General features: G+C 52.0%; 3 protein-coding genes across 6 annotated transcripts; 2 read left to right on the top strand and 1 right to left on the bottom strand.

The window, feature by feature from the left end:
• Positions 1 to 270: 270 nt before the first annotated feature.
• RETREG2 (reticulophagy regulator family member 2) lies at positions 271 to 14,380 on the bottom strand. The gene is made up of 9 exons (XM_086896957.1): positions 14,069 to 14,380; positions 11,756 to 11,862; positions 7,041 to 7,071; positions 6,191 to 6,326; positions 4,772 to 4,856; positions 3,863 to 4,000; positions 3,438 to 3,532; positions 2,411 to 2,546; positions 271 to 1,702 (listed from the first exon to the last, which is right to left on the bottom strand). Exons 1-9 carry the CDS (start codon positions 14,281 to 14,283, stop codon positions 978 to 980), a joined length of 1,668 nt encoding a protein of 555 aa, XP_086753083.1. The 5' UTR covers positions 14,284 to 14,380; the 3' UTR covers positions 271 to 977.
• A 50-nt stretch (positions 14,381 to 14,430) lies between these two features.
• On the top strand, positions 14,431 to 20,935 carry CNPPD1 (cyclin Pas1/PHO80 domain containing 1). Its single transcript, XM_023931154.2, has 8 exons — positions 14,431 to 14,718; positions 14,905 to 15,007; positions 17,381 to 17,462; positions 18,022 to 18,142; positions 18,233 to 18,361; positions 18,537 to 18,598; positions 18,849 to 18,966; positions 19,480 to 20,935. Exons 1-8 carry the CDS (start codon positions 14,650 to 14,652, stop codon positions 20,110 to 20,112), a joined length of 1,317 nt encoding a protein of 438 aa, XP_023786922.1. The 5' UTR covers positions 14,431 to 14,649; the 3' UTR covers positions 20,113 to 20,935.
• Positions 20,936 to 21,058: 123 nt separating this feature from the next.
• SLC23A3 (solute carrier family 23 member 3) lies at positions 21,059 to 27,890 on the top strand. 4 transcript variants are annotated; one of them, XM_023931151.2, is made up of 12 exons: positions 21,659 to 21,959; positions 22,228 to 22,388; positions 22,908 to 23,002; positions 23,341 to 23,414; positions 23,708 to 23,889; positions 24,027 to 24,150; positions 24,466 to 24,613; positions 24,694 to 24,947; positions 25,134 to 25,239; positions 25,314 to 25,481; positions 25,682 to 25,777; positions 25,945 to 27,890. In XM_023931151.2, exons 1-12 carry the CDS (start codon positions 21,780 to 21,782, stop codon positions 26,265 to 26,267), a joined length of 1,911 nt encoding a protein of 636 aa, XP_023786919.1. In that variant the 5' UTR covers positions 21,659 to 21,779; the 3' UTR covers positions 26,268 to 27,890. The 4 variants fall into 4 exon arrangements, with proteins under 4 accessions (XP_023786921.1, XP_023786918.1, XP_023786920.1 ...); XM_023931150.2 differs by having other exon boundaries at positions 21,658 to 21,959; positions 23,708 to 23,914; positions 24,466 to 24,947; XM_023931153.2 differs by lacking the exon at positions 22,228 to 22,388 and having other exon boundaries at positions 21,059 to 21,959; positions 23,708 to 23,914; positions 24,466 to 24,947.
• Positions 27,891 to 27,962: the final 72 nt, after the last annotated feature.

Genomic DNA, 27,962 nt, shown 5'->3' on the forward strand with positions numbered 1-27,962 from the left:
CCCCAGAACCATCCTGCCCTGCCAGGCCAGCAAGAAGCGTCTCTGCTCCCATGGGACAGCTTAAACTTTTCCCTCCATCCTTCCTCCCCTGCCCCAAGGGACAAAAAGCACGGATTCTGCCGTGTAACAGAGCTCCTGGCTCTCTTCCAGTCACCTCGGAGTCTCCAGGGGCCATGCTACGATGCCCAGCAGAGCACAGATGGGGTGCGAGAAGGGTCAGTGGTGCGGAAGGCAAGAGATGCCACAGCACCAAGAAACTGGAGTACTGAACAGGGCCAGGAGTGAATTTCATTGATTGCAAAAAAGCCAACTCCATAGCCACCCAGTAACAGAACTCGAGGCAAGGGAATAAAAGCGGGTATCGCCCAACACCCTGTTCCAGCAGTGACACAAAAGACAGTAACAGTCTGCAGAAGAGGTCTCTTTGCACAACACCCATCTGCCCTTGTCCCCTTACTGCTACCCTCTGCTCCAAAGACCCCATTCCCTTTGCTCGCCCCTGAGAGCCACATTTGACTGTGCACCCCATCCCTCCCCCCAGACAAAACCAATGAAAGATAAAATTATTTACACTTTTAGCCATTTAAAAACCCAATAAAATAAGATTGCATATGTCCTACTGGGGATGTGGGTATTAGCAGCAGCTACAGCTAGCTCGGTACTCAGCGTGCAAAACAAAAGACAAACAGAAGACAGACCGAAATACTGCACCATTACTAGGAAGCGTTCGCTGGGGTTGGTGTTTCAATTGTGGCATAAGGCTTCTAGGAGCCAGCTCCTCCCCAGCTGCAGGGCCTCCTGCTCAGCCAGTGAAGGCAAGCTCTAGAAGGATGGAAAGGATTCATACACAGCACATTAACACTGATGCATTTCCATCCCAGTCAACACAAACATCTAAAAACCCACTGCACGTTCACTGTGTGAGTTTTTCCTTCTTTCCAGTGATGATAGAGGAAAAGGGGGAGCACAGGTAAGACCTAAGACATAGATGCTGCTGTCATCACTGCCTCCTCCTCATCTCCTTGCTTTGGCAGCTCAGCAAGCATGGGAGAGGAAGGAGATGGAGCAGCCTCTTGTGCCTCCTGCTCCTCACCAAACCCCAGCTCTACATCCATTTGCTCCAACTCCCCCTGATCCAGTAGCTCAAAGTCATCTGCTTCCTCCTCGTCCTCCGGTGAAGCTTCTGTCTCTGTCTCCACCACTTCGCTCTCTGACAGATGTGCTTGGAAGCTCAGTTTCTCTTCAGGCTCCGTGGGGAGGAACTCGGAGAGGGGAGGTCCCTCACTGGCCTCTGAGGACCGCAGGAGGGCAGAGAGGGTGTTCTGCACCGCTGTGGTGATAGCAGTGGTGACGATCTCCTCGCTCAGCGTGTTAATGCAGATGCCCAGGCCTGGGGCAGGGACAGTCTTTGGCTCTGCGTTGCCTCCTGCCACTTGCCCACTCCCATTGAAGTGCGTATTTACAAAATGGAGAGGAGACGCGAGGCGAAGGATGGAGAGGTCAGAGTCTGTGGCCTCTTTATCTGCTGAGTGCAGCTCACAGGCAGCATGGGCAAGCTCAGGACCCAGAGGCACATCAAATGCGTCTTCATCACTCTGTGGTCCCAGGTCTCTGGAATGATATTCTTCCACAGATGGAAACTCTGCCAGGTCCTTGGAAAATGACTCCTCTGGCTCACTGTGCAGGCTCTGCTGATCCAGGTCTGAAAGGCACCAGCATTAAGGCACAGGCTCCCTCGCCCTGACCTTCCACCCACCTTCCCCCAGCTGACACACCACAGCTGACTTTCAGGTACCTTCCCCATCTTTGGAGCAGAGCAGGAAGAAGTCTACAGTTATTCCCTTCTGCCAGTGGCATGATTTACACAGAATGTTTCTTTTGTGATCCTGTTCTATGTGCTCTGTGCTCACAGAGCACTTCCAGCTCATGCCCTCTGCATTTAGAGCTCCCCATTAAAATTCCCAAGGTCAGGGAAATTGTGCTTACATCACTTGCCTGCTCCTTCCCAGACACCCAAGTGACCACTGAGTGGTTACTTCCATGTTCCTCACAACCAACCAGTCCTTCTCTGAGCTAGTAAGTGTCTGGCCTGCTTCACCCACCATCATATATGGGTACGTGACTATCCTATTCAATTATTTCTGTGGGACGTTGTGGGTGCCCTTGCTCCCTTGCAGGAGTCACAAGATGGTATTGCTTTGTGGAGCAGCAATTAGAGGCTGATGTCCACTCAGGACCAGCTTATGATCAGCCATGAAGTCAGGGCATGCTGCACTGCTTTTCCTTCCTCCTTTCAAAGCATTTCCCATGCAAATAGCTAGGTTCTCTCCCTGTCTTCCCATTTGTAAGACCCATTGTTCTGGGCCAAAACACTGAGGATAAGGGGGTGGCAAGGTGTCCCATCATGTACCTTCAGAAACGTCCGTCAGTTGTGGGGTGGTAGCCCTTGAAACAGAAAAGCCCCCACTCTCCAGGATAGAAGCCTCCTCATCAGAGAGCTCAGAATCTGTGATTGACAGTGCTAGGGCAGTTTTCTTCACATCCACCTGCATGGGATGAAGGCAGAGAGACAAATTCCTGTGTGCCAAAGTACCCATGCCGCCTATGGGCACCTCCACACCTTCCAGGCAGAAGTCCTTGCTGGAGGGACAGTATGCTGGCAAAGTGCTCCCTACACTGGAGGGAAGGGCAGTCTCAGCTCTCTGGCTTTCCTGCAATAAACCACTGCCCAAAGGTTTGCCTGCTCTCAGTGAAGAACACAAAAGAGGCAGCACAAGATGGGATGAGACTGTAGGAGTCTAAGAAGGCTTTGATCCTTCTTCCTCTCCTGGGATTACCAAGGAGAACACCCCTTTCCTCTTGCATTCACAGAGAGCACAACAAAGCCTTCTACAAATAGCAGTGGTTTAAATATCCACATTCCTTTGGAAACAAGCTTCCCACCTCACAGCTCAGCTACATGCCCAGAGCTGCTGCTTGGCTTGTTTCTGTGGTCACAAATATAGGAAGGTCACACACAATCTGAAAGCAGAGAACTGTGTAAGAGTCACCAGAGCTGTTCAAACTCCCTTTTCCGGTTTTGAGGAGCCCCTGCACATTACAGCAGAGGAGTTAATTTCTTCAGGAGACACTCACATTCTCTGAGCATGAAGCATAACCATCAAAGTAACTCTGAGGTCAGCAGAAGGCTGGGGCATGGCTGGCCCTGCCCTGCTATGGCATCACCAGCTCTGTGGCATCGAATTCTCAATACCCAGATTAGAGACGATGGCCTCCATCAAACACATTCACTTCTCCCCTTAGAATTATGCAAAGAAGTGATTTATTGCTCTGCTGTGTGTTATCACTGTTGCTGTAAACAGACTACCCCCTGTCTCTCAAGCTGCTATAGACCAGAGAGGAGGGACTGTCTTCTGTTAAACTCTTTGTGCTCTTACCACTGGGGAGAAGCCTGACAACTCTGCTTCGCTCTCACTCTCCGTCTCTGCTGTTGGCTCATCACCTGCTGCAGGCTCACTCTTCCCTTGTCTCTCTGTGAGAAAAAGAAGAAAGGCTTTACATGACACTGAAGGAATTTTCTGCCTTTATACATTACTTTCCCCTACTTCCCCTGTGAAAGTGCACAGGGTTCCTGGAGACAAGCATAATCTGTTGCTCTCATGTACTGTTCTCAGGATCACCTGGGAGAACACAGTTGCTCTCTGCATAACCCTTACATTTCCAGCTCTCTTCCCCTGCTCCTCTGCAGCCTGTCACCACACAGGTTTTTTTGTGTGACACCACATGGTCTCCTATTGTCCTTTTGCTACTGCTCCACCCTAGGAATGCAGCATCAAAAAAAAGCTAAAAGGTGGTTCCTTACTCTTCTTCTCATGCTTGTGGTGCAGTGTCTCTGCCTTCATACTGTAGTCCAGTTTCATCAGGACAGGCTCCAAACGTGTATACATCTTCTGGATCAGCTCATGGTAGACCACCAGAGGCCAGAGCAGAATGCTGAGCACTGTGGACGTGGAATGCAGGGAGTGTGAGAGGCAGATCAAGCATAACCCAACTCTTCCTGTGGTGCCACTGAGAAAGTCTTCACGGAAAACACATCTCAATGGCATGTGCTTTCCCATCTGACTGCCTAAAAATCCTCATCCATGGCTCTTCTTACTCACTGCAGAGCTGTTTGATTAACCAGGTGTTACTGCCAGATCTTAGCATATAGATTTATGTTAAGATGAAGCATAAGCCCTTCTCTTCAGCCACTGCACCCTAGACCAAACATGCAACAGAAGCCCTGAAATGAGCTTAAATGAGAATTAAAACTAATTATTACCAAAACTTTTATACAGGTAGCTGCATAGAGCTCATGTGTTGATGCACTCATAGCAGAGCACTAGAACAGAGTTATTAGGGACTCGTGATGCAGTGAAAAAGGTCTGTTTACCCAACATGCAGCTTTGTTCACAACACTCTCAATATGGATTTGCCCACGTTAGGAACTGAGACTGTAACTTCCTACTTTCCTGGAGCCTCGGCCAGCACAGCCTCAGCAGTGGGGAACAGAGGGCACCAATGTTTTAGTCACGGCTCCCTCTCCTGCCTTTGCAGTCATACTGCAAGCATGCGCTTACAGAGACTTCCTGAAATACATTCCCTGTAAATTGATTCATCATCTAGCGCAGATCCGCTTGAGAAAACTACAAATCTGCTTTTACCAGCCTATCAACAGCACAGTTATGTCATGTCTTAGCTTAAGTCTGACAAGAGCACTGCTTATACTCACAAATGATGTAGGAGATCATTATGCCTGGAACATAGTGTCCAACTACAGCCAGAATCAGGCAGCCTGAACAGACACTCATGCAGAACTGAAGGAAGAGAGAGGAACAAACAGAAGTGACAAGAGGCAGAGATACATCTATGCAACCCATGCCAGAAACCCATTTAGCGCAACATGAGAGATGGTCCTAACCAAGTCAGTCAGCCAGCTCTGCACCAAGTACATTCAGGTGCTGACAGTCACAACTCAGACAGCTCGGCTGGGTTAAGCTGTAAGCATTAGAGGTTCAAGCGCAGGATGACCAAGGTAACCCAACGCCCCAATAAAACAAATCAAAACTTTATCAGTTCTTCATAAAGTAAATTACATTCCTTGAGGATATGATGGGATATTGCAAAGTGCCACTTGTACATCTCTCTGTAGAGCTCAGCACTTCAGCAAAAAACTGTACTGTCCTGACAGAGACAGGAATGTTCTACAGAGTCACCAAACGCTGTACCACTGCTGTGCCATAAACCAGCTGGCAGAAGCATTAGCAGAGCCCATGCTCCCATCAGACTAGGACCTTTCTCCTCTGGAAAAGGTGAAGTATAATGGTGCAGCCCTGATTGCTTGTCTTACATTCTCCTGGGGACAGGGAGTTGGAGGGGGGGGGGAAGTGAGACTAGACAATCTGCAAACCAGGGCATGGGTTCAGATATGGACTACATCCTGCAATTAAGAGTTTAATTCATAACAGAGACTATCTACAAAAGCTAGGGTTTCTCTATGGGTTTTGCTCACAATGAATTAATTTTTTATGGGCATCTTCAGACCTGGTCTTCTACTCCCTGTGACTGGGACAGAAAATGAGTAATAAGCAGTGTTAGAAACCCACTCCTTTTGGCACACTGAACACCAGGAAGACTGACACAATCCTAGTGGTTGGTCTGTCCTACTTTTTATGATGCTAAAGCAGTTCCTGTCTACAAATCCTTTCCAAACAACATACATCACAGCCATTAGGACATGTTTAATGACAAGTTTCCACAGCACTGCGTTTGGACTTTGCTAGCAACAATCTTGGCTAATGAAATAGGACCAGCTTAAGAATGGAACTCATGAAAGGGCCAGAGACTGTAGACTTCCCATTTTTTCTCCCCAGTCCCAATCTAAGAGCTTCCTTTGCACACTAAGAAATGAAATCAAGTATACAGCAAGCCATTCATAGGAGGGGTTAAATTCAACTCCAGTTTACAAATACTGGAAGTCAATTACTCATTATTTAAACTTCCCATGGTACAGAATCTGCAAGGAATGAACAGCAAATATTGGTCAGAGATAGCAATTGTAAAAATATTGAATTTACATTCTTCCATCTCTTAAGGCACTAGTAACGGAAATAAAAGCCCCTGCACAGAAGAGTAGGTATCTCCAGCTTACCTTGGCAGGATTTTGCCTCTTGTACTGTAGCAGTTCCTGCAGGTACAGCCTGAAGGTGACCCAGCTCTCTGCCAGACAGTGGCACAGCTCAGGGACACTGAGCAGGTGAGGCTGTGCCCCTGAAGTCACCCCCTCACTAGAGACAGACAAGAGCAAGAAGACAATCTTTGAACATGGTCTGTTTTCCTGGGGGAGAAGAACAGCTGCACCAGGAAGCAGAGTTCCCTACCAAAGGCTTGACAATACTGACTGCATTTTCAACTGAACTACAGAAGATTCTTGATTTGGAGAGTTTTTCCCTTCAACCAGGAACAAAGTCAAGACACCTGAGCAAAGCAGCAGCAGATACCATGCCACAGAATCCCCATGCCACAAGCCCAAGATGCAAAGCAGTTTACTCAAAGCCACACAGACAGAAGCACTGGAGGTGGAACTCCTCTAGCACCAAGTCCAAGGTAGACAGAATGTGGTGCTCAGACCTATAACCACAGCCAAGGACACAAGCCATGCCACTAGAGAGAGCATGTTCAGCCTGTGGAAGTCAGTCTCAGTGATCTCCTTCTCTCTGGAGGACTCTTAAAATAGTTCAGGACAGATCCAGGGAAGAAACCAAAGAGCTCCTAACATCAGAAGTACTTGAGCTTTACTGCAACTGAAAGAATACTAGCTTTCCCCAGAGTCTCAAACTGCAGCTCCTGAGCTGATAAGCAGCTACCAATGCAGAAGTCACTAGGGATGTTTCACAGCAGGAGCCATGCAGTTTATTGACAACAGAAAAAAGGACAGGTGAGATCACCATACTAAATTAAGGCTTTCCCACTCTCCCCATGGAACACATCTGTGAGCTTACCTCTCTCCTCCTGGCTCCTCTGATGGCTGTGCTGTAGAGAGAACACAGCAGATTAGTCAGCCAAGTAAAAAATACAACCTGACATTTTTACCAGTTGAACAGAGCAGAGCTGGAGATGTATCATCCTTAGCTAGGGATGCACCCTGGGGACCTTCTTTGTACTCTCACGCAAGCAGAAATCACTGGCTTGGAGCCTGAGCTGCAAAGGCTTTAGTGAAGCATGCCTGGAGACTTGGAGCAGTGGAGTACTGGTGTCTGGGCACCCCAGCACACCTTGCAACGCAACACACACACAGCAGGGCACTCATATCTGAGGTGTATCCTGGTGCTTACTTGGAGCTCTCTGCTCCAGGGATCATGCAGGTTTTGCTGGTGTCCCACATGTCTGTACAGTGCCATTCCCACAGTGCGTGCCAGCAATTGTCATTCAAAGGGGGCTGCCAGCACAGCTTTGAAGCTGGGCAAAGCTTCAGCTTCCATCTTGGAGCTAAACATGGCACCAGGAAGTCTGAGCTGCATTTCTCACTGACCAGCCCAGTCCTTGGCAGGATGCTATGTACAAATACCAGAGATGTCCCTGCTGTTTCCATCCTCTCTTTGTTAAGTAACAAATAGCAGTCTTGTGCATAATTTTCTAATTTTAGGGCTCTTTTATGCCCCCGACAGCCTTTTGTGCCAGGCAGATATAACTATACTCCTGAAGTCCATCACTCTGGTTAAGGACATGGGAAAGGCTGTCCCATTTCTCTCTGCACTGAATCCAATGATGATCAAACAGGGACTTAGCTCACGCAGTACTGAAGAGAGGAGTGTTGTTTCAATAGCAGAGGTCATGTATGATTATGCTCTGCTTTCAGATACACTGAGAAAAAAAATTTCTACGACAACTGAAATTCATGAGCCTGGTTGCTCACATATTTGGATACACATCACGGCAAGCTGACTAGTGTCTCAGGATGTACAGGGCTCAACCAAAGCTCTTTTATTAACACAGTCTTTGTAAGTCTCCTGTGTTTCACAATGCCCTGTTCATGCTGTGATAGCTCATTGAGGTCTACCCTCCTGTACCAGTCCACCCACTGTCCTAGATCTGGCAGGGACTGATACATTTTTGATGCTGTCTGACAAGCAGCAAACTTGGTGCATGAAGTTATAACCCTAACCCTGTCCACCACACTGCATGTCTACTATGTCAACAGAACTAAAATAAAGGAGGAGAGTTTAACCTCGGAGACCAGGCTTATAGTTAGAAATGGGCTAAAGAAACGCAACGGGTGCAAGAAGGGGTTTGAATCCTCCCTGGAGTCACCAGCCAGGAACAAAGCCCAAGAGTGGCAGTGGCTCCCTCAGGGAAATGCACCAAAGATGTGAATAACCATCACTGCAATACCCAGTGAGACTTCAAACTCCACCCAGCTCAAGCCACAGAAGAGGCCAACCGCTTGTAGCAGCCCTGCCACCTTCTCCCAAGACACAGGATGTTGGGCCAAGTCTGCCAGACTCCTCCTCCTGCTGCAGGCACTGCACCAGCCGGCTCAGTGCGCTGGAGCAGGAGGCCAACCACCCAGGGAGGAGGCGATTCTTTGAGAGCGTGACCCAGATTTCCAGTAATCAGGCCTGACAAGAGGAGTCAACTGCTCTCAGACTGGGCTGCCCATTCGCTCCTCTGCCCACGAGCATTTGGCATGGCGGCTAGGGCAGCTCACAGAGGGAGCTTGGGCTGCAGTGTGAATATTATGGATGCAGCTCCATCCTCACAGGGCAGCTGCTTCCCTCCTGCAACCACCATTGCTGTGTTTTGTTATTGTGCTCAGGAATCTAAAGCTGCTTAATCGCAGCACACAGAAATCCAGCTCTATCTCTAAGCCTCATCTATTACCTGCGCTAAATCACCAAATGCATTACATCTGGCACTGGCCAGTCTTTGAGGGCTGGCTACACCAGTTGTACAGTGTAACAAATGAGGAGCTGGGATGCTTGCCACCTCTGCTGGACAGATGTGCCAGCAACACAGTAAGTGGGATAGCACAGGAACCCCACTCCTCTCCGACTGGCTGCAGTCATCCAAGCCATCCAAAATACACCAGCAGAGGGAGTGAAACAATTCTCAGTTGATCCTGAAGGTTTCAGAGACACTTTGGGGAGCAGAACATTTCAGCAGGCTGCAGGGTCTTCACGTGATTTCAGCTATATGGCAAAACACAAGCTGTCTTTAGGATCAACAGTATGTTGATCCTGTAGTAGAGCAGTCTGCCTACTGGCCATCTCAAAGCACTGGAGTCTCAGACCAGTTGTAAGAACAGCCCAATCCCAAAAAACCTAGAGCATTTCCAACAGGAAATGGTCCCTTAGTTAAGGCATAACTCCATCTGTGCTGAAATACCGTCAAGCACCAGTATGACTAAGTTGGCAAGCAGGACACCCAAAGCTGGCCTCAGATTATCAATAACTGGCTGAAATATTTCTGTCAGCATTTCACACTGGACTGTGCATTAATACAAAACACTTGACACACACCAGATTCTTCTGAGAGATCAGACAGCCATGCAGGAGTTTAGGTTACATATTGGTACTGACAAATTATTCCTGATGGATTCCTTGGCTCTTATAGGTTTTCAATGCTTGTCTGAGAGACATTGTTCATCTGTGTGCAAACTTTAGCTAGGAGGCAGGGGCCCTTTTTAAGGACTACTAGCATTGAATTGCAACACAACTCCTCCTAGAGCTCTTCACACTGCACTCTCCTGCAGTGACCAAAACACAGCTGCCAAACAGTGATGCCACCAAAGCATCCCTACTTGATTCTCATTTCAGGTGAAACTGGAGATGCGCCCTAAGTCCTTAAATAGTATTTAAGTGGAACTCCATGTATATATTGAGAAAATACCCTGCATGGGAGCTGTAAATATTCGGATCTGTCTGAAAGGGCCTAGAAAGGTTGCACATCTTAGCATGACCCTAATCACAGTGTGGAATTGCAAAATACATGCCAAGGTTTTAGCATTCCTTCGGAAGTCATCTTATAAGCAGTCATCTGAGACATACACAACTGTCACAAGCTGAGGTTTGTGTGTGCACATGCTGACTCTTGAAGGTATGGTACTGACCCATCCCTCAGAACTCCAGAAAAAGCCAACAGGAAGCATTAAGGAAGTAAGCCAAAAAAGCACAGCTCTAACCCTAACCCTGCTTCAGCAGGAAGTGGGAGCCAAACAAGAACCCCTAAGTGTTCAGGAGTACCAATTCAATGGGAGGCCCCTCAGGAATGCAGAGCACCACTCCTTCCTCGTGGAAGCAAAGGAAACACAGACCAGTGGATCATGTCAAAATCAGGGCTGTGACCTAAAGAGGCACATCAGAAAGGTGTCCCTGTTCTCTGCAGCAGAAAAGCAGGAAGGCATGAAATATATGAAGACCACTGAGGAGAGGTGCAGTGGGATGTGCACTGACTTCTAGCAGACCTGATGGCATAGCATGAGCCTAATCCCTGGTGTTGCTGTTTTGTTTGCTTTTCTTTTTCATTCTTCATGGCTCTGCATCATATAAATTGATTTCAGTATGAATTTCCTATTTCTTCTATGACAACACAACTTTTACAGGCCAAGTACTTGGTGGAATGATTCCACCCCCACCTGCCTCAATGTCACCATTCTGTACTGGACACCAGGCTTTTGCATTTCTGGACACGTTTCAAGCGAGGTGGTTTGGGTTGGCTTTAAAGTATTCCCTTAAAAAAACAATGTGAATAAGCAGGAAATTAAATTGGCCAGTCCAGTTTAACTGCCTGGTTACCTGAACCACACAAAGCAAACAGTTTCAAGACTACATCTATAACATACCTAATCTTATCAGGATTTCTCTGAAAGCACCCTTTAAGTCAGTACCCTTTTAGGTCAAATAAAGGGCACCTTACAAACACACATATAGAGCGGCTTTCATTCAGAAACTCTGCCTAGAGTAGAGAGGCAGGGATGGAGGGCCCTGAGCTGCCTGTGAACAGTAGCACTAGATGCAGTAGGCAGGTCTGGGTTCCGTCATCTAATAAACTCTAAAGAAGGAGGTACTCAAAGCAGACAGCAGTAAATCCATGTCTATCATCTTTATGAGGCTATTCCTCTTGCTGCTTTCATGTCTAATGTTGGCACAGACCCTTCAATAGATGGGAAAGATAAGACAGGTGATCGCTGATTAGCTGGAGATCAGATGCTGTTCAGTACAGGTACAATACCCTAATTGTTGCTGCAGTCAGACCTCATCATCCACTCTGCTACCTGCCACAAGAAGTGGCTCTCATTTAACTTAACTAAAACCAATACTTTTCTATCCCCTCCTTTCCTTCCCTCAGCTCAGCTGGCCGCAAGTGCTCAGACTTGGAATGATCTTTTTGCCACATTTTCAGGAGAGAAAGGACACAGCAGAAACACATCATCCTGGTCACTAGCTTCCCTAGTAAGCTAGCTGGGCCCCTTCAGTCACTCTCAAAATTAGCCACTGCCAGAATTTCTCAGCACTGGGAGCAATTTTCCCAGCAATTAGGATACATCCTGATCCTCTGACACACACAGGTAAGAGGCAGCACCAGTACCTGGACCGCAGTTAAAGTAGGAATGGGGCTTACATGACTGCTGAGAGAGCCAAGGAAGGGCCAAAGGCATAGCCCAGCAGCTGGTAACACTAGAATCAAGTCACTATCTACAGTGCTAATCTTCACATACCTGAGAAATCAAACAGGAATCTGGGTTTCCACTTCTCCAACAAGAGGATGCCAAGAAGGGACATGCTGAGGAGAAAGAGGGGTCTCAGGGAGGTGGAGGAAAACAACCTAGAAATGAAACAGAAATTGTTAGACGGGGAAAAGACAGCAAATCATGGCTCTTCATGAGCAAATAGATATAGCTCAAAGCAGAAATACCCAGCTGCTATGGGCCACTGTAGCAAGCATTGTACTCTGCAGACACCTACCTACACCACAACACGTTCTCAAATGGTGCCTTTGCCCACCACCAGACAGCTGACTCCCAGCCATCTCCCAGTGCTTTCCTCCCCTGCTTCTGAGCTCCTCCCTCAGTTGCAAAACAAAGCTAATGCTCACTTGTACAAGTCTCTCCAAAGCCTCAGGGTGGAGGTTCTAGATAACAAAGACAAACTGCTGTAGCAGAAAACTGTTTGAGACTCAGAGTGTTTGCAGAAAACCTACATCCCATTTGTCACGGCAAAGTCCAGCCTTACATGCAGGTAATTCAGCTTGCCATTCTAGATGCCCCTTCTCTTATCACAAACCTCTCCCTGTTTCACCAGAGCCTAGCTAGCACTTAAATGGTTTAGTTGCTCACTTGACTTTATCATAAAACCTTTCATATCCCACATCCACACACTGGCACAAGCCACTTGCCAGCTCACACAATACTACTCACACACAGCTGTGCAATGCCACTCAAAGAGTTTATCTCCCCACTCCACAGAGATTTGACAGCAAAGGTGCCAGGGTGTCACCTATGCCAGCAGTGGCTATCTGCATTCATCCCTTTCTCTAGCTCAGAAGAGCTGCTTTCAAGTCACTCCAGAAAAAAATACCAAGGAAATACATTCACCTCTTTAATGAATATTCCTTTCAAGAAAGGAGGAGCAGTTTTGCTTTTTTACCCTGCTCCTCTTCAGTGACTATTTCCCAGTAACTAATGACAAATACACTGACGACTGGAGTCAGAGAATCTCACAGTGCAGAGCAGGGAGGGCTTCCAACCAAGTCACAGGTAAAGAACTGGAAGTGAAATGTGCCTCACTGGGCAGCATAGAACAAGAGCTGCACTTTCCATGGGCTCACAGCCCATGTTTAGCCTTTAACGAGCTAAACAACATTTGTACTCCTTCTCACTGAACACTGTAGCTTAACACATCATCTCTGGAAGAATCGCCTATTCTGTCTCATTTGTGTATTGCAGTTAAAAGATGCTGGCTGAATCCTCCATGGGACCCTAAATGATTTTTCCTCCTCTGTGGTATTTAAATCTCTCTTTGCTGTCCCATATTCTAGGCACTCTTTGTTCACCTCGACCTTTTCATGCATACTCCCTGGGCTGTCATTGTGTACTACCCCGTCATCTCCCCTACCACCTGCACCTCTCTCCTCCTTCTCACTTCATAGCTCTGCTCTCACACTTCTCAGCTGGTAGAGTGGTCCAAAAGTTTATGTATCTGGCTACCACGTACACTTCTGATAATCACACGGATGAGAGAACAGAACATAAGCTGCCTCATCAGAGAGACTTCAAAGACCGCTTGGTCACTTACTTTTCCCTCCTCTGACTCCACAATCTGCCCCTTCCTATTTTATCTGCAATCAACATTTAAGTCTTTCCCAGGCCACTTCCGACCTTTTCTACTGGGAAGACCACTGGCTGAGAGCATTTTCATCAGTAAAACTGACTCACTGTTTCTACAAACAAACAGGATGTTTTTCATTCCCATCCACAGCTGGGCTCTGCCACTCACACTCCCATCTCTTCATGCTGCTGCCCTGCCGGAGAGGCAGGGAAGGGAAAACAGAAAAGGGGGAACGCTGTCGCGCCAAAACCGAATGAAAAATCAGCACCTTCCGGGAAAGATTACCGAGCAGAAGGGCTTAAATAAAACGCCCCAGGGCAGCTGCCGATGCAGGAGGCCGTGGAGCTCTCTGACCGCAGTCACCGAGTGAAACGAACTGATAAAAACACGGATGCAAAAATTAAGCAGAAGCGTGCCTGGGCGAGGCTCCAGTTGGGCCCATCTGCATTTTATTATCGCGGGACAAGGCAAATCCTCCTGGCACTTTCTCCCCTCAGGGAGGGGCCTGTTTATGCCTATCAGAGGAAAACAGCGCGGCTACTCCCGGCTGTGCATATCCCACGGCGATGCGGCTGCGGGAGCACACACCGCCGGCACCCCGGGACATCGCCGCGGGCCCCAAAGCCGTCGCACGCTGAGGGCACGGGTATGAGCCGGACGGGCGGCACCGACGGCCCCCGGTCCCCCTTCCCGCCCCAGCTCACCAGAGGGCCCCGCCGAGCGCGGCCGCGGTGACCAGGCTGTGCAGCGGCCTCTCCCACACCAGCAGCCGCTGCGCCGTCGCCAGCGCCGCCTCCCAGCCCCGCAGCCGCTGCCGCAGCGCCGCCGCCAGACGCGCCGCTGCTGCCGCCGCCGCCTCTTCCTCCTCCTCCTCGGCCGCCGCCGCCGCCGCCGCCTCCTCGGCGCGGCCGCTCGCCATGGCTGCGGGGGGGGGGAGAAGGCGGAGGTGCCGCTGTCACCGGCCCGGGCGGGCGGCACCGCCTGAGGGACCGGCGGCCGCTGCCGCCGCGCGCGTGCGCCCGGGGAGGGACGGGGGGGAGAACCGGGTGGCACCGGCCGCGCGTGCGCCCGGCGGCGGGAGGGGCGGGGAGCGGCCGCGCCCCCGCGCCGGAACAGGAAGGGCGGAAGGGCGGGCGGTGGCGGTCAAGCCTGGCAGCGGCTTTGAGGGCTCCGCTCCCGATAGTGCGCCGGGCCTCGGCCTCGGAGCGGACCGGCACCGCGCCCTCAGAGCCGGCCCCGTATCGCCGAAGGGGATCGGTCAGCCCCCGCCCTGTGAGCGGGCAAGATGGAGCTGGACGAGCTGCTGCTGGACGAGGAGGGCGCCTTCTCCCTCAGTGGGTTCCAGGAGTTCACGGTGAATATCCGCGGCCCAGCCTGCTCTTAGCAGCCCCTCGGGGTGATCCCCCCACCATCCCCCGCTCCCGGGGAGCCTCATGTGGCCGCACGCCCCGGCCCGGTGTAGGCCTGAGCTGGGTTGGGGTGGAAAGCACCGTATGAGGAATGCACTGGGCCTTCCTCACGTTTCTCTGTCTGCCTTCAGTTCTTGCCCAGGCACCAGCAGCTGAGCGAGAGAGTCCGGAAGCGACTCTATTATGGCTGGGACAAAGACTGCAGCCTGGATAATCTCTCCAGCCCCGTGGCAGGTGAGTTGCTGATTGTCCCTAGATGGGAATGCTGAGTCAAGGGGGTTGGAAGTAGCCCAAGGGGCCGAGACCAGTAAGTCACCTGCTTTTTCCTCAGCGCCAAATCCCACCCCTGATCAGCCTTTCCCACTTGCCCAACACAGCAGGGCAGGATGCCAGAGCCTCATGGTTTCTGTTCTCTGTTTTGTTGCTCTGTCTGGCCCGTTGCTGCATTTTTGACATCTCACTGGTGTATAAAGTTCTTTAGATTGCTTGTGAATTCATTGGCAGGGCAGGTTGTGAATTTGTGCCTGATGAAAGCTGTCTTAGATAATTGCTTCTGCTCTGCAAAACACTCAGGGCTTTGTTCAACTTCTAGTTGTGAACACTATGGTGAAAAGTTCTTGCTGTATTTGTCTGGATTGCATTTTTCTTCCTGTCCATTCAGCAGTGTTTTGGGGAGCAGAAGGACATGGCTGGGTTAAGACTGAGGAGCTGGTGCAGGTGATGGTGGAGAGGAGTGGAAAAGGGCAAGCAGTGGTTTGATAGAGGGCTTTCACTTTGTGGTTGCCTTAGCATTTCCATTAGCTGCTTGCTAGGGAAGTGGTATGAAGTTGCCAGGAGGCTGTGTGCGATGTGCCTTGATGAGAAGGATGCTGAGTGTGTGGTGCCAGGGCAGACCCAGGCAGAGCAGCCAGCTGCCTGAGCACTGCTGGACGTAATGAGTTCCAACACAAGCTCAAGGCAGATGTTGCACCAGGATGTGAGGTGGTTCCATGCATGAAAGTTCAAAGGGTACAGTCATGCAGTAAAGCTGTTGGGGGCTGTTAACTCTAAGGATTGCCTTGTGCTCAGGAAATGCCATGACTCCAGCAGCTGTGGGTAGGAGTGGTGCATGTCCATGGGCTGGTCTGCTTTCCTTCACCAGCCTTCCTTCACCAGCCGCTTTCAAAAAATGGGGTCCAGGACTATAATATCTGTCTTGGTACAGCTGTGTCATTGCTACATGGCAAGTTTATGGCACTGTTCTCAAAACAAGATAGAGGCTTGTTGGGAGAGTGGAGTAGCAGGATAAGGTCTTTGGTATTGGGAGTTGGTTGCAGAAGGCAGTAGGGAGCTGGTTGAGGAAAGAAGTTGAAATGTGAATTTGTTCCTTTGGAAACAGAAGAACAGTAACCACACTTAGTGTGCTGTGAGATGGGGAAACTGATCACCTGCTCTCCATTCCCTCTGGGGCAGGACACTGTTGTGAGTTGGATTTGTGGGCTGAAGAATTTGGTTTCATATCAAGACATAGCCTGTAGGGATCACTTGGGATGTTGGTGCTGCCTCTGTGCCGGCACAATGGTGGCCAGGAAAGGCAGGGAGAGCAGCAGCAGCAGTGGAAGAAGCTGGGAGTAGCCAATGGGTCGCTGGAAGTCTGTCTGCCTGGCTGTACATCATGGTAGTGGTGTGGCCTGGATGGTGTAGGGAAGTTCCTCAGAGCAGTGTTTTCCTGGGCTTGGTGGCTGCTCTTTAGGCAAATCACTCGTGTTAGTGCAGCCATTCTCTTAGTTGCTGGAGAGATGTAGAAAGGATGATGCTTCCCCGGTAGCTGGAAATGCAAGGCTGCTGGGATCGACTCTGCTCTCAACTCTGTCATCCAAGGGCTCAGAAACAAAATGGAGTTGAAATTTCCTGTCTAAAGCACTTCTTGCCTAGCATCAGACTGTAGTGCTGCTTGGGATGCTTCCACGTGGTCCTATAGTATAGGTAAGTGAGCTGGGAGCTGCTGGAGTCAGTGTGTCAGTGTCTGGCCTTTTCAGTGCTGGAATGCTGAGGCATGTCCTTGAGTGCAGGGAAAGTTGCAGGGGCTGAGCTGCAGTTACACTGTATCCCTGCTTTGATAGCTGTTAGTGGTTTCAGGCTCCTGCTCACATGGGTACCTTGTACTTCATCTCATTGGTGCTGGGGCTGTGGTATAGGGGAAGCTAGATCAGTGCTGATGAGATCTGAAGGGGGAAGATGCTGCTGGTTAGAGGGGAGCAAAGCACCATGAAGATGTGGTGTGATGTAAGGTCCAAGAAGGCCTCCAGAAGGGCTGTCTGAGGTCTTGCAGGGTGTGAGGGCAGGGTGTTTCTCTGCAGCTGACTGCTAGTGGTTCCCCATGACACAGACCTGCTGATCTGGCACTGCCGCAGGGCCTTGGTCACTCACATCCTCTTCCTGCTGTGATCTGCCTGCCCTGCATGTTTGTTCCTCACTTGTCCCTGACCTCTGATAAGGCCTCACAGTTTAAATTGAACTTGAAGGGCTGAGCAAACACCAAGACCTGATGGGCTTGTATGGAGAAGGGGAAGGGTGGGCATGGACCGGGCCACAGGGGATTAACTCTTTTGGTGCTTTCTCTCCTAGATATTGCTGTGGAGTTGCTGCAGAAAGTGGCTCCCAGTCCTATCCGCAGACTCCAGAAGAAATATGTGTCTCACGTATCTCGGTAAGAAGCAAAACCTGTCCCTTCATGGCCAGTGTCAAAACTTGGAGCTCTGGTCTTACCTGTGACTCACTTCTGTCCCCTGGGCCAGTCCCTGGCTTTGTGCCTAGGCCTGATTAGTGTCAAAGAGAAGCTGGAGGCGCAGACAGCAGGCACAGTGACTTCCTGATGCAGTTGAGTTTATCCTGCTTTCTGGGGTGCATATACGCTCTTACTAGAGGGAATCTGTACTGGCTAGATCTGCAGCTCCCTAGGCAACCAGGTTTGAACCTGGAGTCTCTTCTTGGCAGCTGAGCCCTCACAGCATGCCTTGCTGCAGGCAGGGTTGCTCTGTTTGGAGCTGATTGTGCCTAGGAACAGAAACAAGTGTTTTCTGCTCTCCACCCTGCATCCCCTGTGTCTTCTGTAGCTGCAGCTCAGGATAGCTGGCACAGAGCTGGCAAGGCTGTGACCTATCTAGTGATTTGCTAAACCTTCCTACCGTCTGCATGGAGAGGGAACAGCCAATTTGTGCCCTGGTGCCTAGGATGTTTCTAGCATTGGTTCTTGTCCTGTCCTACAGGGAAGCTTGCATCTCACCCTGCTCCATGATGTTGGCACTGGTTTACATTGAGAGACTCCGGCACCGGAACCCTGAATACCTCCAGCAGATCTCATCTTCAGACCTCTTCCTGATCTCCATGGTGGGTGCTGGGCAGGGGCGTAACTAGGCTGGAGGGAAGCCTTTAGGAGTGCAGTGGAGACTGAGATCCTGTCCTTTGTGCTGCCTTTAGATGGTTGCAAGTAAGTACCTCTATGATGAGGGTGAGGAAGAGGAGGTGTTCAACGACGAGTGGGGAGCAGCAGGGAAGGTGGATGTCCAGACCATGAACACACTGGAGATGAACTTCCTGAGTGCCATTGTAAGTGAAATTCACTGCTGCCAACTGTTTCACAGAGCAGGGGAAAAGAGACATTGAGGGGAGTCTGGATTTCTGTTTTTCCCCCACATGATCCCTTGATGGGATAGAGAAAGATGTGTCTGGGTGCTGGGTGACCTGCCCTGACTGCACTGACCTTTAACTGCTGTCCCGGCAGGACTGGAGTCTGTACACAGATCCTCGGGAGCTGTTTGAAGTGCTGAGCTGGCTGGAAGGACGGTAGGTGTCTAGGGTGGGGGTGATCTTTTTATCTGTGTTGCAGCCTGCCTCTGCCCCTGCCTGGAGATAGCCCTGCTGCAGTGAAAAAAGAGGTTGGAACACCTGTGAGCCTTAGCTAGGCTCTGCAGCTCCCTTTTACAGAGCTTAAGCAGGGTCTTCTCCCAGCCCACCTGGGCTGAAGCTGGTTTGATTGGGAAGGTCCATATCATGTGCACTATTCTTTTTTTTTTTTTATATATATTTCTTGCAGTGTGGCTGAAAAACAGGGCATGTGGCGTGGCTGGTTCACCTACACAGATCTTTGTGTTCTTATGGAGCAGTCCATGTGGCAGCATGTGCTGAGCCAGTTCTACCAGCAAGTGGTGAAGGTAAGGGCATAGGAGAGAAGTTAATTGCAAGAACATGGTGCCCAGCAGGCTGTGGATTTGGAGCAGGATCCTCTCTTCCACTGAGAGCAGCACCTTGGTTTATTCCCTGTTGAAAAGGGAAGCTGTCAGAAGATGCTGATTTGCAGCTGCACTGCCTGAGGACTGCAGCCTGGTGCTGGATAGTGTGCCCTGTGCTGGACCACAGCTGCACAAGTCATGGTTCAAGGACATGGTGGTGGCATGGAGGCAACTGGGTACTGGCTAGGGTTTTAAACAGGAACTGTTGGATTTTAGCTGGGACATTTTGGCTTGTGATATTTAGGCCCAGCTTTGGGCAGGTTGTGCGCTGCCCACTGTTAGCAGTGTGGCTGCCTGCTCTCAGCACCCAGCCCCTGGAGCTGGTGATGCCTTTTCTTATCACGGCTTCTGGGTTGATTGTGGCCATGCTGCATCATGGCTGGCAGGGGGTGCTGCTGCTGGGGGTGTCTGGGCTAACATTTGGCTTCTCCTTAGCTGGCCTGCCTCCTGGGTGTAGTGTACCTGACGGGCTTCGCAGCCATCTTCGCCTCCATCACTGTAGTGCACCGGTCTGTGTGCACGAGGAGCGTCAGCGCCGCAGGCCCCCGGCCTGCACTGTTCCCCGAGGAGGGGAGGTGCCAGCTGGATGCCCAACCAGCCCCAGCCCCTGGCCAAGCCCAGCCCGAGCTGCCCAATGTGTCCTCAGCCAGCTGCACCTGTTGCCTGGGAGAGAATGAGACGACCAAGGAGCCACGTCGTGGAGGTGTCACAGCGACTGCACTCTACCTGTGGGGTAGTGTGATGACAGCTCTGTCCTACCCAAAGGCACCTGATCTAGCCCAACACAGGAGCCTCCCACAAGGTCCTTTCCGGAAAGTGCCCACTGCCTGTGAGAGATCCAACCGTACCACCCCCACTGCAGCCCCCAGCCAGCCTGGCCCCTTCGGACTCGCCGTGCTCCCGGCTCCTCCGGTGCTCCACTGCCATGCTTGCTCGGCCACTGCGGGCCCCACATGGGATGTAGCCCCCAACCGTGAGGACTGGCTGGACCCTCTGGGGCTGAAGCAGTGCTTCTTGCATACTGCTATGGATCTCAGTAGAATCAAGAGCTTCATTTTTCCCAGTTAGGAGTATAGGACAGCAGCCCCTTTCTCCTTCCCTTCTAGTGTGGCACAACTCACTTCCTTGCACTTCTGGGACCCCTGATCCCTGGAACTGCATGGGGCTGAAGGCCTCTGCATTACTTTCAAACCAGCACTTGTGTCCCCTCACCTAGGGCAGGGATGTTCTTCACTTAGGGGCTGCTGAGGCAGGTTGAAATAGAGCTGGCTTGCTGGGGTGGGAACTTAATAGCTGGAGGGTAAATATGGATTGCCTTTGGGCTGGGGTGCTTGTACAAAGGGGGTATTGTACCTCTTCCTGTAGTGAGTGGTGTTGGACAGAGGTGGCATATGGCATGTTGGAGGCTGGGACTGTGTGTGCAGGGTGGAGGGGCTAAGGTAGTGACCCCAGTGAGAAGGTGGGGTGCCTGGGGTAGGGGTGAGGAGGTTGAAGGAGGTGAGAATGAGCTGGCTGGTCATAGCAGTATTTGCATTTGGGGGATGTTAGGCCACTTCTTGGAACTTGCAAGAGTGACACCAAGCAGGTACCCTGATGTGGCTATGCCCCGCTGGGCTTGGCGGGGATGAGGTGTGGCTAGAGCTGAACTTCCTTATCCTGCTTGTGTTGGGTGTTTTGAATCTGGGGTGCTCTGTGACCCCCTCCCAAACCCCAGCTGTCTGTATCAGTGAGAAAACAGTGCCTGACTGCTCCTCAGAGCTGGAAGAAGGCACCTTGTCTTGCTGACCAGCCCAGCTCATCATGCCTCTTCTTTTTACTGTGGATTTTACACCTGTTTTTCACTCTTTTGTAGATGCAAATCTCTTCCAATAAAAGTAGTTCTTCTTGTGTGCCTGCCTTGTCCTGCTGAGCTGCTCCGTACTGGCAGCATGCCTGCGCCAAAGCAGAGCCATGTCCATGCAGCTGCACTTGCCTGTGGAGCTGCTGTGAAAGACAGATCCTAGGTGCTGCCAGTGAGCCCAGGAGACCTGCAAGGCCTGTCCTGCAGTCTCTCGTGACAGGAGGGATATGCCTGGTGCAGACAGGGACAACAGCAGAGAGGAGGATCCCCATCCTTGGGAATGTGGGGAATGCATGTTCTCCACTGCTCTTTGCTCTCCAAAGTCTTACCTGTTAATGAGTGAGCCTTGAGCAGCAAGGGCTTGACCAGGTCACTGACACAGCCACCTCTGCCCTGTGCCAAAAACATGAGCATCCTGTGCCTGTGTGCCCTTGGGATCCTTTCCAGCCAAGTAGGCAGCTCTTGTCCCTTGCATCCTTGTCCAGTGGCAGGATTCAGTACTCTCCTAGGAGAATGGGGGGTATAAATAAACCCCCATTGGAGACCAGGCAGGACCACGAGGGCAGCAGATGTTGTGCTGGGAAGAAACAAGCATGAGCAGGGCATACTGAAGCTGAAGTATGCTGCTTGTGGGAATAGTGGAAACACATGGAGGAAGAGGTGTCAAGGCCGTGGCCTACCTAGTCCTTGCCCACAGAGGCGGTGATGGGACCTGGGCTGTGGGATAGTTTGCACAATAGTAGTCTGAGGACCTGCTTGTGGCTGCCTGTCACCTGGCCCTTGTGGGTGACAAACCAGGGTGACACTTGCATTCCTGGCCATAAGGGCAGGTTACTCACCAACTCAAGTTAATGACTAACCCTGGGGCAGCTCCTGCAGAAGGTGGAAGTTCAGCATGTGTGGATATGCAAGGAGCTCTTGGGGGTGGGAGCCTGCCCACTGTGAGCAGTGTGGAGAAGGCAGCAGCATGAATGGGGGCCATGGCAGAGCACCTGGAGCTGGGAGCCCCATGCTCACATCCTGCTCATCCCAGAAGATATGCTCCTGGCTACTGAGCTGCTGCTTAGCCCTTCAGGTAAGGTGGGACCACGGTGAGCAGCCAGAGAGATGGGATGATGAGGAGAGGGCTGGGATACTCTCAGATTGCAGGGCAGGGGCTGCATCCTGCCAGGCAAAGGGTGTGCACAGCTCTGGTCAGAGTGTGCTGGGAGGGGAGTGGGCAGTAGGGAGTGCTGCCCAGGTGAGGCCAGTGGGCCTCTACCTTCTCAGGGGGTCTGGGCATGGGGAGCTGCAGCTCTGGCTGCTGCAGGGACTTGTGACCGCTCCATCTCTTCCCTGCACAGCATCTGGCTGTGCAGACCTCCTTGCTCTGCATCTTCCACCTCCTCCTGCTGCCCACTCTGCCCCAGGAGCCACCTCGTGCCCAGAACACCAGCAAGCTGCTGGCACGAAGCCTCTTTGCCTGCGGCATCTCCACAGTGCTGCAGACCACCCTGGGGAGCCGGTGAGCAAGGGGGATGAAGGGGGAGCAGCTGTCACCAGGAGGATGATGATGCCATGGAAGGGCATGTCTGTCTCCTCCTAGGATGTGGGAAGATGAGCTTTGCTGGAAGTGGGAAGGGGCACAAGGAAAACCTCTTGGTGCTGCATCTCTGCACAGTGGTCACAGATGTCCCCTCCCTCTCACACACACTTCTAGAAAAACTTGTATGCTTTCCCTCTATCTCTTCACTGCCTTGCTCCAACATCAGGCACAGCTCCTTCAGACCATCTGCTACCTGTGCTGTCCACGCAGGCTGGGTATGGGATTCAGCAAGGCCTCTGACCTCTGCATCCATTCTGTGTGCTGTCACTTGGGATATACTAGGACACATGTAGAATATGGGGTGGTACCCTGCCACTTTGGGGTTCCTATCGGCTTCCCTTCCCACCCCTGTTCCTCTGGCAGCCTGGGCTTTGGGAGCAGCCCTGTTCCCTTCCCTGTCCTTCCTCCCTAATGAACCATTGTTGTATCCTTCCTCAGGATGCCCCTGGTTCAAATCCCATCCTTTGAGTACTTGGTCCCTGCCATGGTGTTGAGCTCCCACCTGTCCTCCAGTGCCAGCACAGACAGGAATGGTAAGCACAGCCCTGGAGCCTGTGTCCCTTGGGGCCTGGGCCAAGCTGGTGCCAGAGGAATGGCAATGATGAGGTGCCTGCTAGGTGAAGTAGGGATATGAGGGGTAGCAAGGGGTCCTGCCTGCTGGCCCTTCTGGTGATGGTGCACAGCACCCTACTCACTCCTGAGTGCATTTGCAATGTATCTGGTCACTTCCCCAGGGCCAGGGCTGATGGGGATGGGGATGCTGGCATACTTCCCCTTGTATAGCCAGCAGCCTCCTTACTGCATCCTCTTGGACATAGCTCCAGGACCTCAGGATCCATGTGTGTCACACCCTTCCAAAATTTCTTTCCAGGCACAGCCATGGCCAGTACATGCCTTGTACCTCACTGCAGAGACACAAGGAGTTGGGCTGAATCATTGCAAGAGGTGGGTGCTCCTGTGGTGGGAAGGGGGTCTCTATCCTGCTCCATCAGGTTTCCACTTGTCACCTATATCCCTATACCCCCAGTCTCTTTTCGTGGGATTTGCCATGAAGAGAGGTGTGAAGGCAATGGGGATCATGATGCATGTCCATGTATATTTTTCTCTGTGCTTGGGGTGAATGGAGCACGTGAGACAAGCACTTGTTTCCAGCTGCTGGGGCAGTGGAATGGGGCCAAGGGAAGGTGTTGGACTACTCCATGCATCCTGCCCCACAGGCCCATCTTTTCTTCTTTCAGGTCTCTGGAGCAGTGCTGATCTCTGGGCTGATTCAGTTGGTGCTGGGAGTATCTGGCGTGTGTGGGTGGGCAGTGCAGCACTGTGGGCCCATGGTCCTGGCCCCCACCCTCTCCATCATTGGGCTGTCCTCATACAAGGAAGCTGCCTTCTTCTGCTCCACTAACTGGGGTGTAGCACTGCTGTATGTGAGCCCAGGGACTGTACTGGTGGGTGGCTCCTGGGGCTTTCTTTCATCAGTGGGACAGCAGTTCATAGTGCACATTTGGGACCCCATCACTGACTGTGATGCTGTGTGGTGACCTGTGCTCACTCTCCTAGGCTCATGTTCCTTGCCGTCACCTTCTCCCAACATCTGCGTTCCTGCCGCCTGCCCTTCTGTGCCTGGCCCCATGCTTGGGAGGGCTCCACAGAGTATTCAGTTCCTACCCTGCGCACATTCTCGGTACTGTGGTTTGTCTGCTCTCTTCACTGTCACCAGGGTTCTCTCTCTGAGCCTGGCTCTTTGCTGTGGGGTTGGGTGAGACCTGGACCACAGGCAGGGAAGAAAAGCTCTGGTACAGCTCCCAGAACATGGATGCTTCTGGAGAAGCACTGGTGTCCTACAGTGTTGGAGCAGAGCATCTTGGGATGCTTCCTGCAGGTGTAAGGGGAAATGTGGCATGACTCTTTGGGAGATGTGACAGGACAACTATGGGGTGCTGGCCAGAGCAGGCAGGGGAGGAGGGTCCCCTGCTGAGCGTCCTCTTTTGCCTTGCAGGTACTGCTCCCATTTGCTGGTGTCTGCATTGTCTGTGCCATCCTCAGCTACTTCCACATTCCCTGGGAATCACTGGATGTGACCATGGCACGGCTGTCCTGGGCCAACAGCACCTTCAGTGCCCCTTGGATCCGCATCCCCTATGCAGGTGGGGGGCAGCAGGGCTGAGTGCAGCCATCCACTTTTGGACAGGATTTCTATCACCTGTCCCTTTTCCCTCCTCTGCAGGAGAGTGGAGGTGGCCGCTGCTCACCCCCCGGGCGCTGGCAGTGGGCATTGCCATGGCCATCGGCAGCAGCATGAACTCTGTGGGCTGCTACGTGCTGTGTGGGAGGCTGCTGCAAGCCCCTCGGCTACCCCCTCACGCCTGTAACCGGGGGCTTTGCATGGAAGGGTTGGGCAGCCTCCTGGCAGGACTGCTGGGCAGCCCTGGGGGCACAGCCTCCAGCATTGCAAACACCTGTGCCACTGGCCTCACACAGGTATGCCAAAGTGGGGGGGAACGGTTGGCAGGGGACGGGGAGGCAGTCAAGCAGGTGTGTGGGACTTGCAATTGCCAGGATGTCACAGACCCACTGCTGGGAAAGGCAGGTGTGTGTAGCAGAATGGGGCAGGAGAGGAGGGGGTAATGCTACGTATCCTCATTTTCCCACTCTTCTTTCTGCCAGGCTGGCTCTCGCCTCTCAGTGCAAGTAAGTGCCCTGGTGTGCATGGTGCTGGGCATGTCCCCGAGGCTGGCAGGGCTCCTCACCCAAATCCCACTGGCAGTTCATGGTGGGTACCCTGCCCTGCCCCTTGTTGCCACACCTGCAGCCTGCCTGGCACTGCCTGACTCCTGCCCCTCGCAGGAGGGGTGCTTTGTGTAACCTACGCCGTGGCTGTGGGCACGGGGATCTCCTACTTCCAGTACACAGACATTGACTCAGGGAGGAACATCTTCATTGTTGGCTTTGCCATGTTCATGGCACTGTTGGTACCGCGGTGGTTCGGCATGGCTCTGGCTCCCCTGGCCACAGGTATGAGGGATGTTCCCCAGGCAAGGCAAAGCCTTGAGTCCCATGGCATGGTGACCACACATCTCCAGTGTTCTGGGAGGCTGGGTTGGCTTATGGTAGCAGGCAGTTACCTCTTCAATCCCCAGTTCTGCCATGGTTGCTCATGCCCCTTTCCCCTGGCTGGGCTGGGACCTCCTGGCTGATTCTGGCTGTCCCTGCAGGCTGGGTGCCACTGGACCTCCTCTTCCTCTCTCTGCTTATGGTCCCTGTCTTCTTAACTGGCTTCTTGTCATTTTTTCTGGAGAACACGGTCTCAGGTAAGAGGCTGCTCTAGGTGCTCTGCATATGTCCTGCTCTGAGGACTGGATCTGTCCATGGGGCAAGCCACCAGCTCTGCCTCAAGGCAGTCCTGCTAAGGGGGCTGGGGCTGGTGTGGGCTAGGAGGAAGGGGCACCCATTTCACTGCTTACCTCCCTGCTTGCAGGAACACTGGAGGAACGAGGGCTGCTTTCTGAGCAGCCATGGAAAGCCAGAGCTGGTGACTGTCACCTCCGTGGAGAGAAAGGGGAAGCATATATGCTCCCCACTAGGCTGAGGAGGCTGCTGCCATCTTCCTGCAAAGCCTTTCCATGCTGCTTCCTCTGCCCGAGGAGTGAGGAAGAGGAGGAGGGCAGCTGTGCCATTGAGGAGGGGACTGCTGACCCAGGGGAAGGGACACACCTGCTCCCCAAACCCAGCTCTGGGGAGCTGCAGCCAGCAATAAGGCCAAGCCAGACAGACATGTCTACATGGCACACGGTGGCCTGACCTGTCATCTTGGGGATGCCTCATGCAAAAACAGGGCTGTGCCCGCAAGGCAGCTTGTGAGCCACTTCGTTCCTCATTTCTGAAGCCCTTGAGGACTGGAGGAACCTGAGCTTCCACTCTCCTAACACAAATCTAACTTCGCTGCTTGAGAGCGAGATATAAAAATCTTCAACCAACTTTGCCTTTTCCAGGGGGTTTTCTTTCTAGATGGGATTTACCTAGGGGATCCCCTGTTGCCCTGAGGACTGTGACAGGAGAGCAGAGCCACCATGGTGCCATTGCAGCTGAAGATGTGGATATCTCCACCATCACCCTGTGGAGATGACTAGGGGAGAGTTCAGTGCTTTGACCAGCCCCAAAGGACTGTCACTTTGGTTATGCTCACCTGCTGGCAGTGTGCTCAGGAAGAATGGGCTCTCCACCTCCTCCCTGCTGTGCCCCAGTTGTGCCTATGGCCCCTCGCTGCCCATGGCACCAGGTGTATACCAATGCTCTGGCACTCCAGGATGCTCCAGGCTGAGGGTGCAACTCGGCTCAGTTTCCCAAACAATGAACACCCTTTCACCTACAGATGGATAGCCCCAGTAGTGCTCACCATATAAACACCCCCTAGGCAGTGCTCTTGTGACTGCACTAGCCAATAGTGGATTACCCTGGAGAAGAACATCTCCCTTCACCTGGTCCCAAGGTGCAACACCCAAAGGTGGATGCAGGGTGGGAGGGATGAGGTGGCACTGTGTGTGCAGGTCCCTAGGTGTGAGCTTTCTTTCCCCATCTCTCTGTGACCCCCACAGCTGTGCACAACAGCATAAATGTACAGCTCATCCTCATCCAACCAGCACCCCCACCTGACCCTCAATTTCAGCTGTGCCCAAAGTCCAGCTGGGTCCTGTACCACAAACCTAATCATGCAACCTAGTCTGTCCTGCACTACGAAGTCCTTGCCTGCTCCCCTGCTCCCTGACACCCTGTCTGGATGCAAACCCTGTGCGATGATCACAGTCCCCTGGCACTGCTGTGGGAGGAGGCCGCAGCCTGCATGCTGGGGAGAGGGGTTAGCAGAGGGGTGTGTGCAAAGAGAGTAAATGGGAGGCTGTCCTGGGGTGACTTTATGATACTGGTATCCCCAATCGTCTGGTTTATGTTATATATTAATTTCTGCACCTTTAAGACTGGCTTTGAGAGCAAGAGAGGGGGAAGAAGAAGCACGCAGTTTGTGTTAAGGAAAAACATCACTCCCACACACCCCGCTCCTGGACTGTGGTGTCTGCAGCACGGACAGACAGCGGGACAGAGCTTCTCTCTGGCTTTTAGTTAGTTTTAGCTAGCTGAAACAGAAGAGTTCCCTGGACCTTTGGTTTTTTTTTGGATCTGTGCAAGCCTGCTCTGGACTGAACACCCAGCCAAACCCCGGGAGCTCAGGCCTGTGGCCCACCGGGGCCTGGGCCTCGGCACTTTCCAGCGCCGGAGGGACTGATAAGAACCTGAGCGAGCCGAGCTACACCACATGAAAAGGACTTTTCTTCCTAGACTTGCCATCCCATCGAACAGCAAGAGGTTTTATTATTTAAGATTATTCAATTTCTGTTAAATAAACAGCTTTTTCCACTTGTCTCCAAGAAATTTTTTTTTTTTTTTTTCCCGGACCAGTTGGTGGGGAGGGGCATTTCCCTGGAGAAATTCCCATTTGGAGTT

This window comes from Cyanistes caeruleus, chromosome 7 (genome assembly GCF_971803275.1).
Source record: "Cyanistes caeruleus chromosome 7, bCyaCae1.hap1.1, whole genome shotgun sequence".
NCBI lineage: Eukaryota > Metazoa > Chordata > Aves > Passeriformes > Paridae > Cyanistes > Cyanistes caeruleus.